Source organism: Ambystoma mexicanum, chromosome 1q (genome assembly GCF_040938575.1).
Source record: "Ambystoma mexicanum isolate Mex_15411 chromosome 1q, UKY_AmexF1_1, whole genome shotgun sequence".
NCBI classification, from domain to species: domain Eukaryota; kingdom Metazoa; phylum Chordata; class Amphibia; order Caudata; family Ambystomatidae; genus Ambystoma; species Ambystoma mexicanum.
The window spans coordinates 175754152-175771671 of record NC_090922.1 but is presented as its reverse complement, the minus strand read 5'-3'; the positions used below and the strand labels follow the sequence as shown (position 1 = coordinate 175771671).

The following is a 17520-nucleotide window of genomic DNA, read 5'->3' as shown; positions in this document are numbered from 1 at the left end:
GGCTCAGGGGGTTCAAGCCCAGCCAGGATAGTGCAGCGGAGGGCAGGCCAGAAGGGTAAGTGCAGGTGGGGGGGTTGGGGAGAAGTCAGCCCTAGATACCCTGATTGTCCATTGAGACTTCTGGCGATGCCCCAAGTGATGCAGCCAGGGATTTCCAGGAATTGACTGGTCCTTGGGGGGAAAAGGCAGCATGTGTGCCAGTTACTTGCACTTCCTCCTTTTGTGATACTGTAGTCAGCGCATGTGGCCGACCCAGGCTTCCTGCTCAGTGTTCGGCTGGTGTCAAATGCCACTCGTTTTTCATCAGGCTGAAGTCGCTGTCTGCTTCAGAGGATTTTCGGAACACCGACGGCGGCATCTCTGACAAGCAGCTGCCAACATGCTGCCAGCTCTCGCCACCTTTCTCTGCTTTGCTTGTGAGTTTGCACTTCGTCTTCATGGGTGGGTGTACAGACCACACGGGTGGGGGTTGCCTATTTTTTTGCCTTCCGGGGATAGTCCACCACGTACTGAAACGTCGAGATTTCTCTGTGTGCATCACACTGTCTGACATCCGTGTGAGTGATTTCCCCAGCCCCCCTGTCCTTTTGAAGCACCTGCATCTTGGAAAATGTTCTATAACCCATGGGGTCATTTTCTCCAGATTGGTGAAAAATGAAGTTCTGGCACTGATTACTGTCACTTTTACCCATCTGCAGATTTGTTGAAATTGTACAGGTGGAGTTGTTGAATGGGATGGACTGTACATCTCCCTTTCACGCATTACATGACAAATCTGTTTGGTTCATACTAATTTAACGAACCCTCAGGTATCTGAGCGCTGCTTATTACTACCCACGCTTTGTGGTGCTCATTTATCGACCTCAGAAGGATGAAAGGCTGAGTCTGGCCCTGCAGGGATTCAAACCTGCGTCAGCAGGCTCTGCACAAATGTCAAAGCAGTGCTCTACTCGCTGTGCTATCCACCGGCTTTCACCCCGCTTGACTATGACTATTAATTGGGGGCATTTGCATGTTTTTTTCAACGCATGTAGTGGAAAAGTGAAGATTAAATGCAATTTTTTTTTAAAAATTTGGTTTTATTGATTTTGACATACAAAACAATTCTCTCGCGTTCGAGAGCAAACGAACAATGTGTACTCCTGCATGCTTAATTGAGCATCAGAAAAACAAGGAGAAAAGAAATGAGATAAAGAGAAAGCAGAGAAAGGGCTGTACCTAATGGTACGATACCCTCATTTCAGACCTTCACAGTTCGTACTCGCAATTAAGTTAGACAAGTTACAACAAGATACTTCTCTCTTTCCCTTCTGCTGGTTCGCCCTCCCCACTAACCCCCCCCCCGGGCTGGGTCTATAGTTCACAGTAGTGGCGCGAGTTTGTGTGTTCATTCGTGATCTTGTGTGTCGACGGGTTTTTCCTTGACGTTTAGGTTTGTTTGAGGTCTCCTTTATTGGGGGGGGGGTTTCTATGCATTCCATTCAATTTCTTTGATCTTTCACTGGGTCATCTGATATGTACTTTTTAGGGTCGGGGGAGGTGTGACTGTTTTAGTGGGGGTGTATGTCTTTTAAACTAGGCTTGGGTAGCGTCTTCCCCATGTGCTACATCAGGTGCTTATTTATTCAGGAAATCTGTCCATAGGATATCACATTGTATTGATTTACCATGTAGGGATGCCGTTATTTTCTCCATGGTGCACATGTTCATGGCCACATTGACCCATTCTTTTTCGGAACGGGTTGTGGCAGATTTCCATTTTATTGCTAGTAGCGGTCGGGCGGCAAGCAAAAGATGTGGGGCAAGTCCCTGTACTCTTCTCCATTTATCCTCGCATTCTTCAAACCCAAACAAGACAAGGTGAGGATCCGCAAGTCTCTGGATGCCATCTATGTCCCTGATCCATCCCAGGACTTCGTCCCAATAGACCTTAATTTGTGGGCATTTCCACCACATGTGCCAGTAGTCGACGATTTTCCCACATTCACGCCAACACAGGGGGTTAGCTGTTTGATACATTCTGGATAGCCTACTTGGGTCACATTGCCACCTATGTAGAAGTTTCATGGCTTGCAATTTATATTGGGATGATATCGAAGTTTTGAATGTTGCACGGCACATTTTATCCCATGTGTCATTGTCAATGTCTGTTCCCAGGTCCTTTTCCCATCTCACTCTGAGATGGTCTGTGTTACCGCTTCCTGCCTCTATTAATGTTTTATACATGATTGATATTAGGCCCTTCATGTTCGTTCTGGAATCGAGTAACTTTTCAAAGGGGGTAAGGTCCCTGCTCAATTTATCCTTCCATTCCTGGTTGGTCAATACTCCTTTTATCTGTGGAAAGTGGAATGTGGACAGTACTCCTATTCCTAGCGCTTCTGTTAGTTCTGGTAGTGTTATGAAGGATTCGCTCCGCACAAGCTGGCCCACCCTTTCCAGCCCTGCCTCGTACCAGGTCTGAAATCTCTCAACATTGGAGATATGATTGTTTATACCCGGGGACCATAAGTGGCTTAATGGTGATGGCCATGTGGTGATCTTTCTCATTCCTGCGCCTTCTTTCCATATTTCCCAAATAGTTGCTAGGATTGGATGTGCCTTGGACCTAGTCAATATTCTCCTCCTCGGGGCCCAGAACCACTCTGAGACCGTTGCCGGATGGAAATAATGCTTATCCATTGTGATCCACTGTGGTTCACTCTTATTGCGTAAGTGAGGGATGAGTACCCGTAATTGGGCTGCTTCAAATTATCGTTTGAGGTCCAGGAGGCCTACCCCGCCTTTGTCCTTGGGCAGTGTCAGTGTGTCATATGCTGTTCTAGCCTTTTTTCCTTGCCACAGAAATTTTAGGATTGTCTTCTTAATTTCCTGAAAATAGTCCTTTGGGATTTTGATGGGTAGCATTTGAAAGGGGTACAGAAATCTAGGGAGGCAGACCATTTTTATTGCGTTGAGGTGCCCTGGCCAAGATATTGTCAATTTCTTCCATCTAGCCAGGTCCACATGGAGGTTTTCAAGGAGTTTGGGAAAGTTGGCTTCGTATAAGGTTTCTATGTGATTTCTAATTTCTATCCCTACATATTGTAACTTGTTCTGTTCGATGAAAAGGCCAAGGGAGGAATATTTGGTCTAGGTGTCGTATGTACCGCCTGGATTCCCTTCCTGAATTTGGGCCCTATGCCGCTCTTGCATAGGAGGGACATTAGGAAGTCCCAGTTGACCCTATCAAAGGCCTTTTCTCCATCGATGGAGAGCAAGGCAGGATCTCCGCTCATATTTGAGGAGGCATGTATTAGGTGTAGAGTCTTTGGCATAGTGTCGGCCCGCTGTCGACCCAATATGAAGCCCACTTGATCAGGGTGGATAAGATGGGGCATATATAATTAAATTCTGGCGGCAAGGACTCTTGTATAGATTTTGGCGTCTACATTTAGTAGAGATATGGGGCGATATGATCCACATTTTTTGGGGTCTTTTCCTTCCTTTAGGATTACTGTAATAAGTGCTCTGACGAAGGAGTCTGGTGGTTTACCTGTTTCCAGGATTTCATTAAATAGTTCAACCAGAAAGGGGGGTGAGTTGAGTACTGAATGACTTGTAAAAGCCAGGCGTATATCCATCCTCTCCTGGGGATTTGCCTAGGGTTAATCTTTTTATCGCATTTTGTATATCCTCTCCTGTTATGGGGGTTTCCAGGCAGGCCGACTCAGCAGGGTTTATCTAGATATGACTCAATGTCGCGCGGGTCTGGGAATGTTTCCGGGGTATATAATGCTTCATAGAAATCGGCGAAGGCTTCGGGGATAGTGGTTTCACTAATATCTGTATCGGGCCCCCCATCTACTATCTCTTGGACTGTGCGTTCTGCTCTCTGTTCCCTCAACCTGGCCGCCAGTATTGTGTCTGCTGTATCCCCTTTCTCATAGAACCTTTGTTTTAATAATAGGAGTTTGCAGGCTATTTGATCGTGCTCTAGGAGGCGAAGTTCTTCTCATTTTTTCCTTGCCTGATCTCTCTTGACATGGTCTGGTGTGTCTCCTTTTTTGGCCTCTTTATCTAGCCGGTGGATTTCCTCTCTGATTCTGTTTTCGATCAGGGCCCTCTCTCTCTTTTTCCTGGCTCCCTCTCTTATAAGTATTCCCCTCCAAGTTGCCTTTCCCGCATCCCAGACTCCCTGTTTGGAGACCTCCCCTGTATTGTTAAGTTTAAAATATTCAGTAATTTTCGTTTCCATCTCCGTCTTGAAGACAGGGTCTTTCCACAGAGTCTCATTACACCTCCATTTCCTGCTTTTACGCAGTAAGTGCTCCCATTGGACGTCGGTGATGACCATGTCGTGATCAGACCATGTGATTGGGGCGATCTCTGAGTGCGTTGATTAGTTACATAACTCTTTGGTGAGGTAAATGTGATCAATGCGGGTAAAGGTGTTACGAGGGGCTGAAAAGAACGTGTAGGCTCTCTCACTGGGGTGCGTTTGTCTCCATACATCATTCATTCCATACAAGTCCATCATCTTTGCGACACTAGTGTGTGCCTCTCTGGTGTTGTCTCGTGTTGTAGGATCAGCAGTTTTGCGATCTAGCATGGGGTCAGCCCATATATTGAAGTCACCGCCTAGGATGACATGACCGGAGGATTCTAGTATGATTTTGGGAATTGTTTTGGAGAGAAATTTCGTCTGATTCACATTGGGGGCATAGATTGTGGCGATTGTGGTAGGCACATTTCCAATGGATCCTGTCACTAGTAAAGCCCGGCCTTCCATGTCTGACCAGATCTTGATAGTTTTGAAGTCAATTCCTTTCCTGATGAGAATTCCCACTCCTCCCTTTCTCAGTGAGCCAGAACCCCAGAATTATATTCACTTAGTTTCCCCAATATGGGCCTCTCATCACCCTTCATGTACTTAGTCTCTTGTAAAAGAGGAATGTCAATTTTAGTTCGACAAAATTCTCTGTACACCAGCGATCTTTTAGTCGGTAAGTTAAGACCCTTGACATTAAGCGTTCCCCCCCTTATGGAGCCCCTGCTATCGGTTTCAGCGGTCGCCATCATTGTGTGATCCAAGGTTATGCACACTATGCATTTGTTTCCGCCGGTTTCTTCCAATTGCAAGTAACCACGTCACATTTTTGTTCATTCAGTGTTCTGCACTAGCCCATTCTTCGATATTTCCCCTTGCCCATGTTCCCCCCCTCTCCCCTCCCTCCCTTCCCCATATGGTAGCGTTCGATCGGGTTCAGTCGATGGCACTGGCCCAGTATCGAACCACAAGTGGGGACCGTTACCTTACGGTCCCTGTACAAAAAATAAAACATCAAATTACTAAATGAGCCCCCACTAACCCTTCCTTGGAATCGCTATGTGGTTTCAGTTCGAACATCAGTCACTGAGATCTTACCTCAAGCAATGTCTATGCTCGTTATTATCGGGCAACATATACCTTAAAAATACCATGGTTGTCGGAAGTCAGTTGTCGCCATCAGGTGAGATGTTGCCTCTGCGATATTTCCTCAATCCTTTCTCCTTTTTTCGCCTTGAACCTTGGATATGCCATGCCCTCCCCTCCCTTGCGGGTTCCTGTTGATCTTCTTCATGATCCTGTGCTCCAAGTAAGTCCGATATGCCTGCCTTGATGTCTTTCTCTGAGCTCAGTCTAATCCTTGTGCCGTCATGTTCAAAGCAGAGGGAGAAGGGGTAGCCCCATCTGTTGCGGGTGTCCCGTTCTTTCATCCACTTTGTGAGGGGTCTACACATTTTCCTGAGAGCTAAAGTCAAGGAGGAGAGATCTTGATATATCGCTATTTGTGCTTCCTCTAAGGTGATGGTGCCTCCACTCCTCGCCTTCTCCAACACTCTGGCTTTTTCTCGGTATCGGTGGAATCACACAAGGACCGTTCTCGGGCCCCCAGGTGGGCCACCTGCTCTGTGGATGCGCTCCATTTAGGTTCATCAATAGCATTGTCTGCTATGAGGAGTTTAATAATATTGTGAAGCGTCACCTTGAGGTCTTCCTCCGTCTCTCCTTCTTGTTCTGGAATTCCAAAAATGTGCAAGTTGTTTCCTCTCTCCCGATTTTCTAAGTCATCCATCTTAAGTTTGACCTCCTCCTCTCTCTGCTCCAGACTCATTATTCTATGAGCCAGTTGCGTTTCTAAGGTGTCTATTGAGGCTTGGTTGTTCTCCACTCCTTCGACCCTATCTTCTATGCTATCCAGCCGTTGCGTGAGTTTATCAATTTTGCCGCCGATATTGGCACACATGTTTTTTATTTCTGTCAATAGGGCCGCTATATCACCTTTTGTGGCAGCAGTTTCGGCACTCGGAGTCGGTGTAGATGCCATCCCGGGGCCAGCCGAGTGAACAGTCATTGGGTTATATGCGTAGGTGGCTAGTTTCTGTTGTGCGTTCATGCACCTGATTCACGCTGTCCAGTGTCTTCTTCCAAATTTTGGATTGAGGTGGCACCACCACCGAGAAAGTATATGAGGAGGCACACGCCCCAGGTATGGGGGCCCAACTCTCAGTCTAGATGATGCGTCTTATGTTGTTGTCTCCGTGGAGATGCCTCTTGCTTCTCACTAAGTAGTGGTCTCTTGGGGGGAGCACTCCGATAAGGGACCCACCTTTGTTTTGAGACTTTTCTGTGACCCCGTCAGATCTCACTGTTGCGGGCAGTTCACGGTGTGCTGATTGCGTATCTTCCACCCCTTTCCGTATGCTCTATGCATTCCCGCATGTGGAGCCTCTGTTCTCCAAACGGGCGTGGAGCTTGGCGTGTTATGCGCTGTGACGATCTTAATATTAGATTTACGCGTGTAGGAGGCGTTGGCTAGGCCAGGATTGCGTGCACCCAGAGAGGGTATCCTGTTGTAGTCCACAGGGTACACGCCGGCCTCTCGAGCTGACCCTCGCGCTCGGGTCCACTCGCCCTGCGAGGAGGCAGTCTTTTCCCCTAAGAGCAGCACGGTCCCAGGGGTACAGTCTCTCGGCCTCCGCTGCCACCCCGCCCACGCTGCCACTGCTTGGGAGGAACCCCCAGCGCCCGCGGGGCCAGGCGCTAACTCCAGCAATAAGTCCAGTTCAGCGCTGGGCACTCCCCAATCTAGGATGCTGAGTGTATTTGGCCGACACCGCTGTGTGGTCCAGGGCTTGGGCGGCCGGGGCCACATTTCGTTTTGGTTCGGAGCTAAGTGCGAATCACCGTATGGGTACGCCGCAATGTACGTGTCGTTGGTGGCTGATAATTGTCTCTCTCTGCTCAGCACTAGCGCTTCTGATAACGCGATCAATGCCCCTCTCCACGTCGTGTCCCAGCTTCGCTCCAAGTTGTTGCTATCTCTGTATGAGTTTCGATTCACCTCCGGTTTCGCTGATATTCACGTGTGTTACGCAGCTGGATAGGGGATCAGGGACATCGGTTTTTCTCTGCGATTCCTTGCGCGTTTTTCGTCGGGTTCTTTCTCATGTGAGGCTAGACATCATCCCCTTGCACATTCCGTCGAATACACTTGAGGGGGGGTCTGAAGTGGGGGCTCAGGTCGGAGCTCACACAGAGGAGTTGTTCATCTGTGCGCCCCCTGGTGGCCAACCTAAATGCAATTTTTAATCCTACTACATGGTGTAAAGGATTAAAATGGCATGGTGGTAAACATTTTGTGCAAAAGTGCAAATGGAGCTGGAACGTCAGTGCAATCACACTTTGAGATCCATGCTCCTTGTGTCTCTCTGTAGTGGATTTAGGAACATGGGGGAGCTGGTTTCTGAACCAACTATGTTCATGAGTAAGGGCTGGTGTGAGGGGTGAGTGTCTGAATTACAGTTTGGTGATCTGCCTTGGGGTGCATGTGTGAAGGCGGCAGAGCTGTTGACATCTTCTTCATAAAAAATGCACAGGAACATTTATCATCAAATTGGAAGCACTGGAGTGCAGAAGCGAGTTGTAAAAGCAAGGTATTCTGCCTCACTTCTAAATCCCAGGATCTTTTGCAGCCATTTGGAGGATGGTGTGGGGCACAGAACGGAGTTTACGTTTCCACCATGTAAAAGAAATGTATTCCATTGGACTATACCTGTTTTTAGCCACAGCTAAAACACGCCAGGTTCCAAAGTATTCCATTGTAAATGCTGTCTGCAAAGCATAATGTGCAGTAGGCATTTATATTTTTTTTCTTCTCAAAAACAGGCCGTATTGCCAATTTCACCTGTTTTCACTCCTTACTTTTGCACTCTTTTTTTTTATTAGTTAAAAATGAAAGCAAGGAAATCAACAGCATGGGAGTGCTAACACTAGAGGTCCCCTGCCTGTAAGGTGCACTTTAGCAGAATATCCATTGCAGAGTGTATAGGAATGTGTCAACAAAAGCATCTGAGACATTCAGACTGGGTGCTCATTCCTACTTTAGAGCGCATCTTGGTCTTTAGATGCATGTCATTTCATATGAGTTCCCAAAGGGAAGCTCTCTGTTCTTGGTAAAGATGAACAGCAATTAAACAATCAGATCATTGAAAATTAGCCCTGTCAATCAACCGGTGTTCAGGCAGCAGGATGGTCAAGCCTAGCCTGCCTGATCATCCGCACTCTTCTGCTTGCTTAAAAACACGGTCTGTGATGCCAGGCCCCTGGGGCCAAACTGCCCCAGCCGCCACTGTGTGTGCCAGTAACAATGTTATGCCCATGGGGGAGAGAGCGTTTGTTGCCTGTGAGACAGGTAGCTTGTGAGGTGTCTTCTGCATTGTAAAAGATCCAAGGTCAGTGGCATCAGGTCAGTTTATTTGTGCAGCGGCATTAACATCTCCCAGTTAGCACGAAAGGCTACACATAACCTGGGAGCCCAAAGTAATGCAGTGGGATTCACCCTTGAGAACATTTTTTAAATAATGTATGGAAATGGTGCATTTTGTAGCACATTTTATGAGGCAAATTAGGTAAAAGGCCATACAATTTAAAATGTGTTCTATGGTAACACATGAAAAAATCCAGTAAATGCCATATTGCCACCAGTACACAACAGGGGTTTACAACATTGCTATGATGGCTGTGGCCACAACATATGCAAGTATTGCCTTTGTAAGTTACTTTTATGAAGATACACCAATGATATATATACCATGATTGGCAATGTAATTTAATTTATGATGCTGCAGATACAATATATGCCAGTATTGTTACTGTAGATTGCTTTCATAAAGCTGTGCTTCCAGTCTATTTATTCAAGTATGGTAAATGTAAATCACTTTCATGAATTTGTGGTCAAAATCTTTGCAACTATTGTCATGGTAAATTACTTTAATGAGGCTCTGGCTACATACAATCTCTGCCCTAATGGTCCATTCCAATCATGTTCTAGAGGAGATTGCTGCAATCTATGCCAATATGGTTTCTATACATCACTTTCATGAGGTTCCACGCACATGCTCTGCCATTAAGTTCAAGGTGAATCACTTTTATGAAGTTGCAGCTAGAATCTATGCAAGCATGGTCAAAGTAAATAACGTTCATGAAGCTGCAGTCACACACTATGTAGGTAATGGTAACTGCAATGGCTGCAATCTTTGCAGGTAATGGTCAACTGTAAAACACTTTCATGAAGCTGTGGCCAAAAGGTATGCCAGTATGATCACTGTGAATCAATGACATGAAGCTGCATCCATAATCTATGCCAGAATGGTCATTGTAAATCACTTTCATGATAATACAGCCACACTCTATGCCAGTAATGGTCACTGAAAATCATTCTTCTGAAGCTGTAGTCACAATGTATGCCAGTAAGATCACTGTAAATCATTTCATTAAGCTGCAACCCCCAATGACGCTCCTAACCATCACTCTAAATCACTTGCATGAAGGTGGAGCCACAGCATATGCAAATAGCGGTCACTGTAAATAACTTTCATGTAGCTTTGTCCACAATATATGCAATTAATGGTCACATTAAATCACTTTCATGAAACTGTGCCACAATCCATACCATAATTCTCAAAATAGATCAGTGATGACATAGCACACACACAATAAACTGACTTTGTCAATTAACTTTCATGATGCAGGCCGTCCATGCACACATGCACAGATCCCACACACACACATAAATAGACACAGACTCTCTATCTGCCAGATCTCGGGAAGTATAGCTCAGGGGCAACGTGCTCGCTTTGGAAGCAAGACAACATGGAGCAACACAGGTACGATCCCTGTGTGCGCATAGAAACTTCTGGGCATTAAGTGTGTTATAAATAACCTATCATATCTCTTTCTCTGTCTCTTGTTCTTCTCTCACACACAGCCATAGATTGAAACACACTTTTTAAACTTACCTTCAAATTCACATACTGATGGCCAGTGACAGCCACAGTGTGTGTTACTCCAGAACAAGTCAAGCCAGTAATCCAGGCAGGCTCTTGTTACCTAGCAGCCCCTGGGAGAGGCAGTGTGTTGTATAGTGTGCAGCTCATGTCTGTGCTCCCTTTTGTAAGGCAAATTGTACCTACAGTAATCAGAGTCCCCATCCTTGACATGAAGCCTACCAAACTGTGTGGTGTGAGGGGCTCTGCAACACCAATGTATTGGGCAGTGGGGCATAGCGAGATCCCTTTATTGGATGCTTTTCCTGTATGTACAGTGTGAACTTCAATGGGGCATTTTCAACAAAGTGTTATTTTTCACAGAGGGGATGCTTCCATTTGCACTTAAGTGCAAAAGGTCCGCTCCATGCAATATTTGTTTCATCATTCCGGTATCATAGTGTAAAATAAAAGCATTAAAGCACATTTCTGTTGCACTACGATTGAGGAAAATCGAAAATGCCTGCCACATCTACCAATCGCAGAAGGCACATACAATGTATTCTTATGGAATCTCCCTGCTTTTACAAGGTTGCACTTGAGCATCTCATGCTGGCTGTGTTGCTGTTGGATATCTTAGGCAGATCAGTAATGCTAGCTGACATGCAAGTTCCGCTCCACTTTATTTAGCCACCTTGGAAATCCACCACAATCCCCAGGATTGGAAAAACATGGTGGTAAAAAGGCAGTTAGCATTACCACCACATTTACCAATATGGAGGGAAATGACTGCCAAGTCTTACATGAGGTGCACTTGGAATTGTGTAAAATGATGGAGTTTACTTTAGAGCTGTGCGCCCCTTATATTTCCAGTCTCTTTCTTCAAAGCGTTTTATGTCTCATTTGCTTAACTTCTCCATGCCATGTAAACCATTTTTTTCATTTCTATTGCTGTTGTGCAATGCAATGTTGTTAATGTGAAGATTCATAATCTCAACACTGACATGCTTGTTGCATAGTGTAGTATGGCTTTTCACACTTGCTGCTAATTAATTATTTGTTGTTCAGTTCTCTGGATTAAAAGAGACTATTCATTCGAATGGTTCATGCGTTTACTTAAACGATGTGCCACTATAAAAATGACATGAAACGAATCAAAAATAATAGTGTCCAAGAAAACACCGAACACTTATGCATTAGTTCTCAAATGCCGAAGTTGACTACATCCCAAAGTACATTAACAAATCAATTTGCCTGAATGATGGGGCCGAACAGCGCTGACGCAATCTGACTGCAAATGATCTTTACTTTGTTGATGTTTTATAAAGCATCACATTTCAACGGTAATTCTTTCACAGCACGTGTATGTTCTGCGGTATTTGGAAAGGACTACAAAATTCAGGGCAGTGTTGTAGGGAGAGAACAAATACAGGTACGTCCAATCAAAAATGGAATAGCCTGAAGCAGGAAGGTACATTTCACAACACACATACTAAACAGTGTGCATAAAACCGCAACATCGTTAGGCCATGTGTGGCTATGATAATGTGGTGTAGGGCTCCTCGGATCAGGCAGGGGCTTGGTTAAGCAGGAAGATGCAGGAATGGTGGGGGTTGCCAGGAGACAGCTTATGGATTGGGAAATGCCAACTCAAATAGACACTTTTTTTTTACTGTTTGTTCTTTTGAATCTTTTGTAGTTTGGTTCAGTTCTAGGGGCTGTTTAAAGGTCAATCCAGAGTTTAGGCACCTAGTCTGTAAATGTTCTGCCCCCTGTGGCGTAGCTTTTTAGCAAAATGTCCTCCCCTGCTGATCTCAGGTATCTGGCTGGGTTGCAAGCAGTTAGCAGGGCTCTTAGCTACTTGGAGGACTTGTTTTGTAGGTTTTGGTGATTCGGTAAGACTATTTTAAAGGGGGACTCTGCGCGTGAGGTACCAGGTACTTTAGGACTTGTGTGATGGGATCTCCCACGAAGAGCCCTACAATCGCCCCATTAACAAGATTCTAGCTGAGCCTAAGATGATGGTTAGGGAGTTTAATTCGGCTCAAATACATTGAGTTGCAATAATGTAGGTAGGATAAGACCAGGGGCCTCATTCTGAGGTGGGCGGTAAGAGATTACCAGCACCGGTAAGGGCACCGTTGCCGGTAATCCCTTACCGCCCTACTACAAGTTCCCTTTGTGGGTCCTTCCTGAACGCCTAGTTTTAGCAGGCGTTAAGGACGGGACCCGCAAAGGGATTCCGGGTCAATAACGGTACCACAATTTGCGATACCTTTATTGCGGCCTTCCCATTGAGCCCTATGGGGGCTCAAATGGGAATGGGGAATGGCCCTGGTGAATGGGGAATTACCGGTCCGGCCGACCTCGGAATGGACTGTTAATTGCTCCATTCACCAGGCCAGAGTCGGAAGGGTTTTGAAGCCAGCCATGGCGCTAATAGCGCCATGGCTACCTCCAACCTCGTAATGAGGCCCAAGGTCAGGTCTCAGTTTCGCTCAACCTTTTAAGACACCTGCACACCTAAAAGCTGAAAAGATAGTCAAAAATACATTTGCAGTTCGACAATTAGAATGAATCAATCAGGATAATTAGAAACATATGTAGGCTGTAAATAGAGTAAAGGGATTTTTTAATAGTATGAAGTACTTCAAGTCCAGATCAGTAAATGTAAAGCTTATCCCGTTTCGGGAATGATCCCCCCTTCAGGAGCATCATTTTTGTTAATGTTGGGTAATTGAGGAGACATTTTATTAACTGATATTTTCATCTGATTTCAGTAAAGGTAGATGAAATATTAATTTAATTTACCTGATGCAATGTAAATCATTACATTGTCACATGGCCGATGTGGTTAGGCTATACATATAGCCTAGGGAGGACAGCTCAGCGGCAACGCGCTCGCCTTGGAAACAAGACAACACGAAGCAACACAGGTTCGATACCCAGGTCCGCACTTGGAAACCTCTGTGCATATAAGTGCATTATAAATGCGCAAATAAGACAAACAACTACGCAACTAAAAACAGCGCCTCAAAGGCTGTGTGAGTGCTTTAGAAATGCAAAAATAAAAAAATATAGTAGCCATTTTACAAATGAACCACATGGAGAAGCAGTGTCCTAAAGAGATCACTGGAGGTTCCCATGCTGTAATACATTCAGGTTTTCTAAATCGTTGAGTCCCATTAGTAGATGCTGTACTGGACTCACAATTGATGTTTTGTTGAATCCTTAAACTAACCATTTATTTTATTCTATCTCATCCCATATCACATCTATCCACCTACCTTACCTCACCCCATCACATCCACCCTCTCTCATCCCCTTCCTGAGACTTCACCTATCATCAACAAAAACACCCCCTGCAGCCCTCATCCAAATACCCTCTCAAACCTTGGTACATGTCCGGACCCATCATAGATGCTTGCCCCTGTCAATCCACCAACCCCTCCTCGGCTCACCCATATCATCACCCCACCCACTTTACCACACCCGTGCTAACCCTAATTCACCACATTTCACCCATTATACCTACCTCACTCCTTTAACCCACCCTGCCCAAACCACTTTATACTCTACCAATGCACCCTACCTCAAAACCACAAACCCACCCTTCCTTGCACACAAAACAACCACTTCACCAACTCGACATCACCTCATTTCGTGCACATTCCCTTTATCTCAACCCTTTCATGATCTGTCCTTTAATAACCCATCCTCCACTGTAACTCCCCACATTCACAACTGCATACCCACCCAACCTAATCTGCTTTCATATTAACTTACCCATCCTAATGCATCCTCCTTTCATACTCACCCACCATAGCTCACCCCTTTTTGCACGCAGCCACTTGATCTCACCCCTTTTAACCTTGTCCACTCCAATTCACCCACTTCCAACTTCCACCACCCACCTCATCTTCTTTTACCTATTCCTGCATACCCACCCTTACAGCGCCCACACAACCTCTCCATCCACTTGATGACACGCCCATTCATATTACCTCATCCCCTATGTTGGTCGGATAGCACAGCGAGTAGAGCACTTTCTTTGACATCAGTGAAGAGCCTGCAGATGCAGGTTCAAATCCTGCAGAGCCAGACTCAGCCTTTCATCATTCCAAGGTTAATACATGGGCACCTCACACTGTGGGTAATAATAAGCAGTGCTCAGATGCCTCAGGGTTCGTAGTGCTATATAAATGCGAATTATTATGAATTATCTAACACTCAGCATCCTACCTCACCCAAATTCACGCATTTCACTGCCATCCATGTACCCTACTCCACCCCTTTAACCATCACGACGTTCAATCACCCACCCACAATACCTCACCTCTTTCAATACACCTATACCTGCATTATCTCCCCTAAACACAACTACCATTCCTCACTCTTCTCATCTGAGCCACCTGAACCACCTGACAACCCATCCATCCCACCTTGGCCCTTTCAACACCCCCACCCTTCCGTACCCCATTCACATCCACCCATCCATCTACTCTAACCTACACCCATCCACTTACCTCATCTACAGCATGACCTAACCACGCTCTCTCTCTATCCCTCCCTGCATATCGTCTGTGCTCTGCCTCTTTACTTCACCTTAACCCTCCTTGTTTCCTTTTCTATCCTTTCCACTCACCTTTGCAACGCTCACACAATAAACCAATCCACCCTTCTGCCCTCTCCACCATCGGCCCACCTGTTCTACATCTTACCTTTCTAACACCCTTCTCACCACACCTCTGTCTCCACTACCCCATTCTCAATCTCTATCCTACCTCCTCCACCATTATTCCATCTCCGCCCTCTCCAACTACCGAACATCACCTCAATCCCCCATCAACAACCCCACCCAATCGTGTCCCACTGTCCCACTTTGTGCCCCAATAGCGTTCCCTCCATCTTGCCGCAGCCTCCCTACTTCTTGCCTCCCCTCCCTCTTGCAGCTTTCTTCCTCCTTCTTATCCCACGTTCCCTTTCAGGCCGCACATGTTCACCCTTCCATTCCCCACTCGCTCTCCTATGTGCTCTTTCGCTCTCCTGCCACTGTTTCTTTCTCAGCTACCCCACACTCATGCTATAATAGCTGTCCTGTCACTCCCACCCTACTCGCTGTACTGCAGGGAGTGCAGCCTGATTGGGCATGGAGGGAATCCACTTCCACATTTTAGGATCCCGTAGAGTACAGAGCAGAGGTGTACCATTAGAACTGCCTGCCATAGGCTCTGCAGTCTGTGGTAAATGGCAGGGCTGTAATAAAATTAATAGCCCCCACTATTACATAAATGGATCCCGGTGCCACCTTCCCCGGGAATCTTCCCAGGCTTAAGCAGTGATGTCAAGAAGCCATGGGTTGTGTACAGGCCATGTTCTTGCAGCACCGAGGGAGGATGCCTTGCTCCTAGGAGGCACTCTTTTCATAAATGTTCTGATTGCAGTTTGTTTCTTCAAAATCCTAATCATACGCCAGGTACTCACACATTTGCCAAGCATTGACATTATTTGTCCAGCTACTCACACCATTTGAAAGACGGCGATGCTGCGGCCTGCCCACTCACCCACGGTGGATCATGCATGACGATGCCTGCTAAATGATAGCAGTACATGGCTCTGAGATGGCAACAGCTGGCAAATGATATGAGCATATGGGCATATGATGGCAGTTGCAGGAAAATGTACGGCAAATAAATATCGAATTCAAGAGCACATATGTTTAGCTTTGCCCCTGCTTGCTTTTCCATAATGGGGAAAGGTGCTCTACTTCATGTATCTCCCTACCGCCATAAGGAATGAGACCTCTCACTTTTCCTTCCGCAAAGCACTCAAAACTAAGCTCTTCAATTAGCTCACCCCCCCTCTTAAGGCCCACGCAAACAGCAGTTTCAGGAATCTGGAGGTACCGCGGTACTCCTCTGTAACCACAGAACCGCAGTGACCTCTGTTTTCCTCATGTTTTCTTTTCCCTCTTAACTTTGTCCACTACTCAATGTCAATGCAACATCAACTGTCAATTATCTCTATGTCGAAGTCAAATATAACCATCAACTGTCGCTTATCTGGCACACTGTAACCAAGAACCACAGACAGGCGATAGTGCTGTTCTCATGCAACCAAGTAAGCTTGCGGTAACAGCGCCACGATGCCCCCGGGCCGCATTGCGCACTTTATAAAAACAAAATAATAAATAAATAACACAGTAACCTAGGTTTGATATGTCATGACTATGCCACGTTCATTTTCAGCATTAGTACATTGGTTAATTCTTTGGATTGATTGATGAAGCCCCACCAGATCACCCCATGAAAGCCTTTCATGGACCCAGTTGGCAACCAGATGCATGGGTTTCATAAACCCTGCTCTATTTGGTGAAAGTGTCCATTAGATCCAGAGGGTGTACATGCTTATTTATCTGTAGTAAGAATAATGTCTCAATAAACAAATGCTAAGCTGCCTTGTGCATCTTCTACAGGGCCAAACGAATGCATAGATAGCCAAGACGGAGTTGCATGATTTGCAGGGATTGGGGTAAGAGACCCAATACCGGGGAGAGGCGGGCCATTTGTTGCAGGGAAGGAGAGTTGGTGCATATGGGGAGGGGTGCCCAGTAGATTCTTGGGAGTCTTAAGAGAGGTGGCAGATCCTTGATGCTAGATATGTTGATCAAAGTGAAATTGAACAGAAGACCGAGCAGCCTTCCGGAATCTATTTCAACCATTCTATCCAATTTAAGCAGTTGCCGGCCGACAGAGATACCCACTTTAAACAAAAACAGAGGAGAAGATTTTCTATTCGTCAGGGTTCCAGTACATGCTGTTCTCCCTGGAGCAAGGTCAGACTGAGTACATAGACAGGAGCAAAATAAGCTGCTGGTTCTATACGCTCCCTAACATCATCCCCTTTGAAACAAGCCGAGCAATGCCACAGACATTTTACCAAACAGGTCCGGCATATCTACGGCTCCCCAGCAGAGGGGTCCAACACTCTGTGCCACTCTCTTTTTCATAGCACTGGCTGCATGTAGAAAGCCTGTCCTTGAGTTTATGCCAACTGCAGTCATCGCAGAGATCAATGGGGATTAGGGGAGCAAGCACTGTTGAAATGTGGGGCAGACACACAGTTATAGATGTAATGTTTGCAAAGGGACAGAGGGGTAATATTTCTTGCCAGCATGTATTACCTTAGAAGGGGAGCAGCTATGCTGCATCCCTCACACCCTACGGCCTA

At 46.0% G+C, this 17520-nt stretch overlaps 1 protein-coding gene across 3 annotated transcripts in view; it reads left to right on the top strand.

Moving 5' to 3' along the window:
* The first annotated feature begins 260 nt into the window (after positions 1–260).
* The window catches only part of LOC138526197 (T-cell-interacting, activating receptor on myeloid cells protein 1-like), a 289292-nt gene continuing 272032 nt past the window's right edge, over positions 261–17520 (top strand). The window contains exon 1 of one of the 3 annotated variants that reach the window (XM_069636631.1): positions 261–416. In XM_069636631.1, the coding sequence (XP_069492732.1) occupies positions 380–416 (37 nt within the window). In that variant the 5' untranslated portion in view covers positions 261–379. The remainder of the gene's footprint in view (positions 417–17520) is intronic. The other 2 variants (XM_069636649.1, XM_069636639.1) reach the window with 2 other exon arrangements.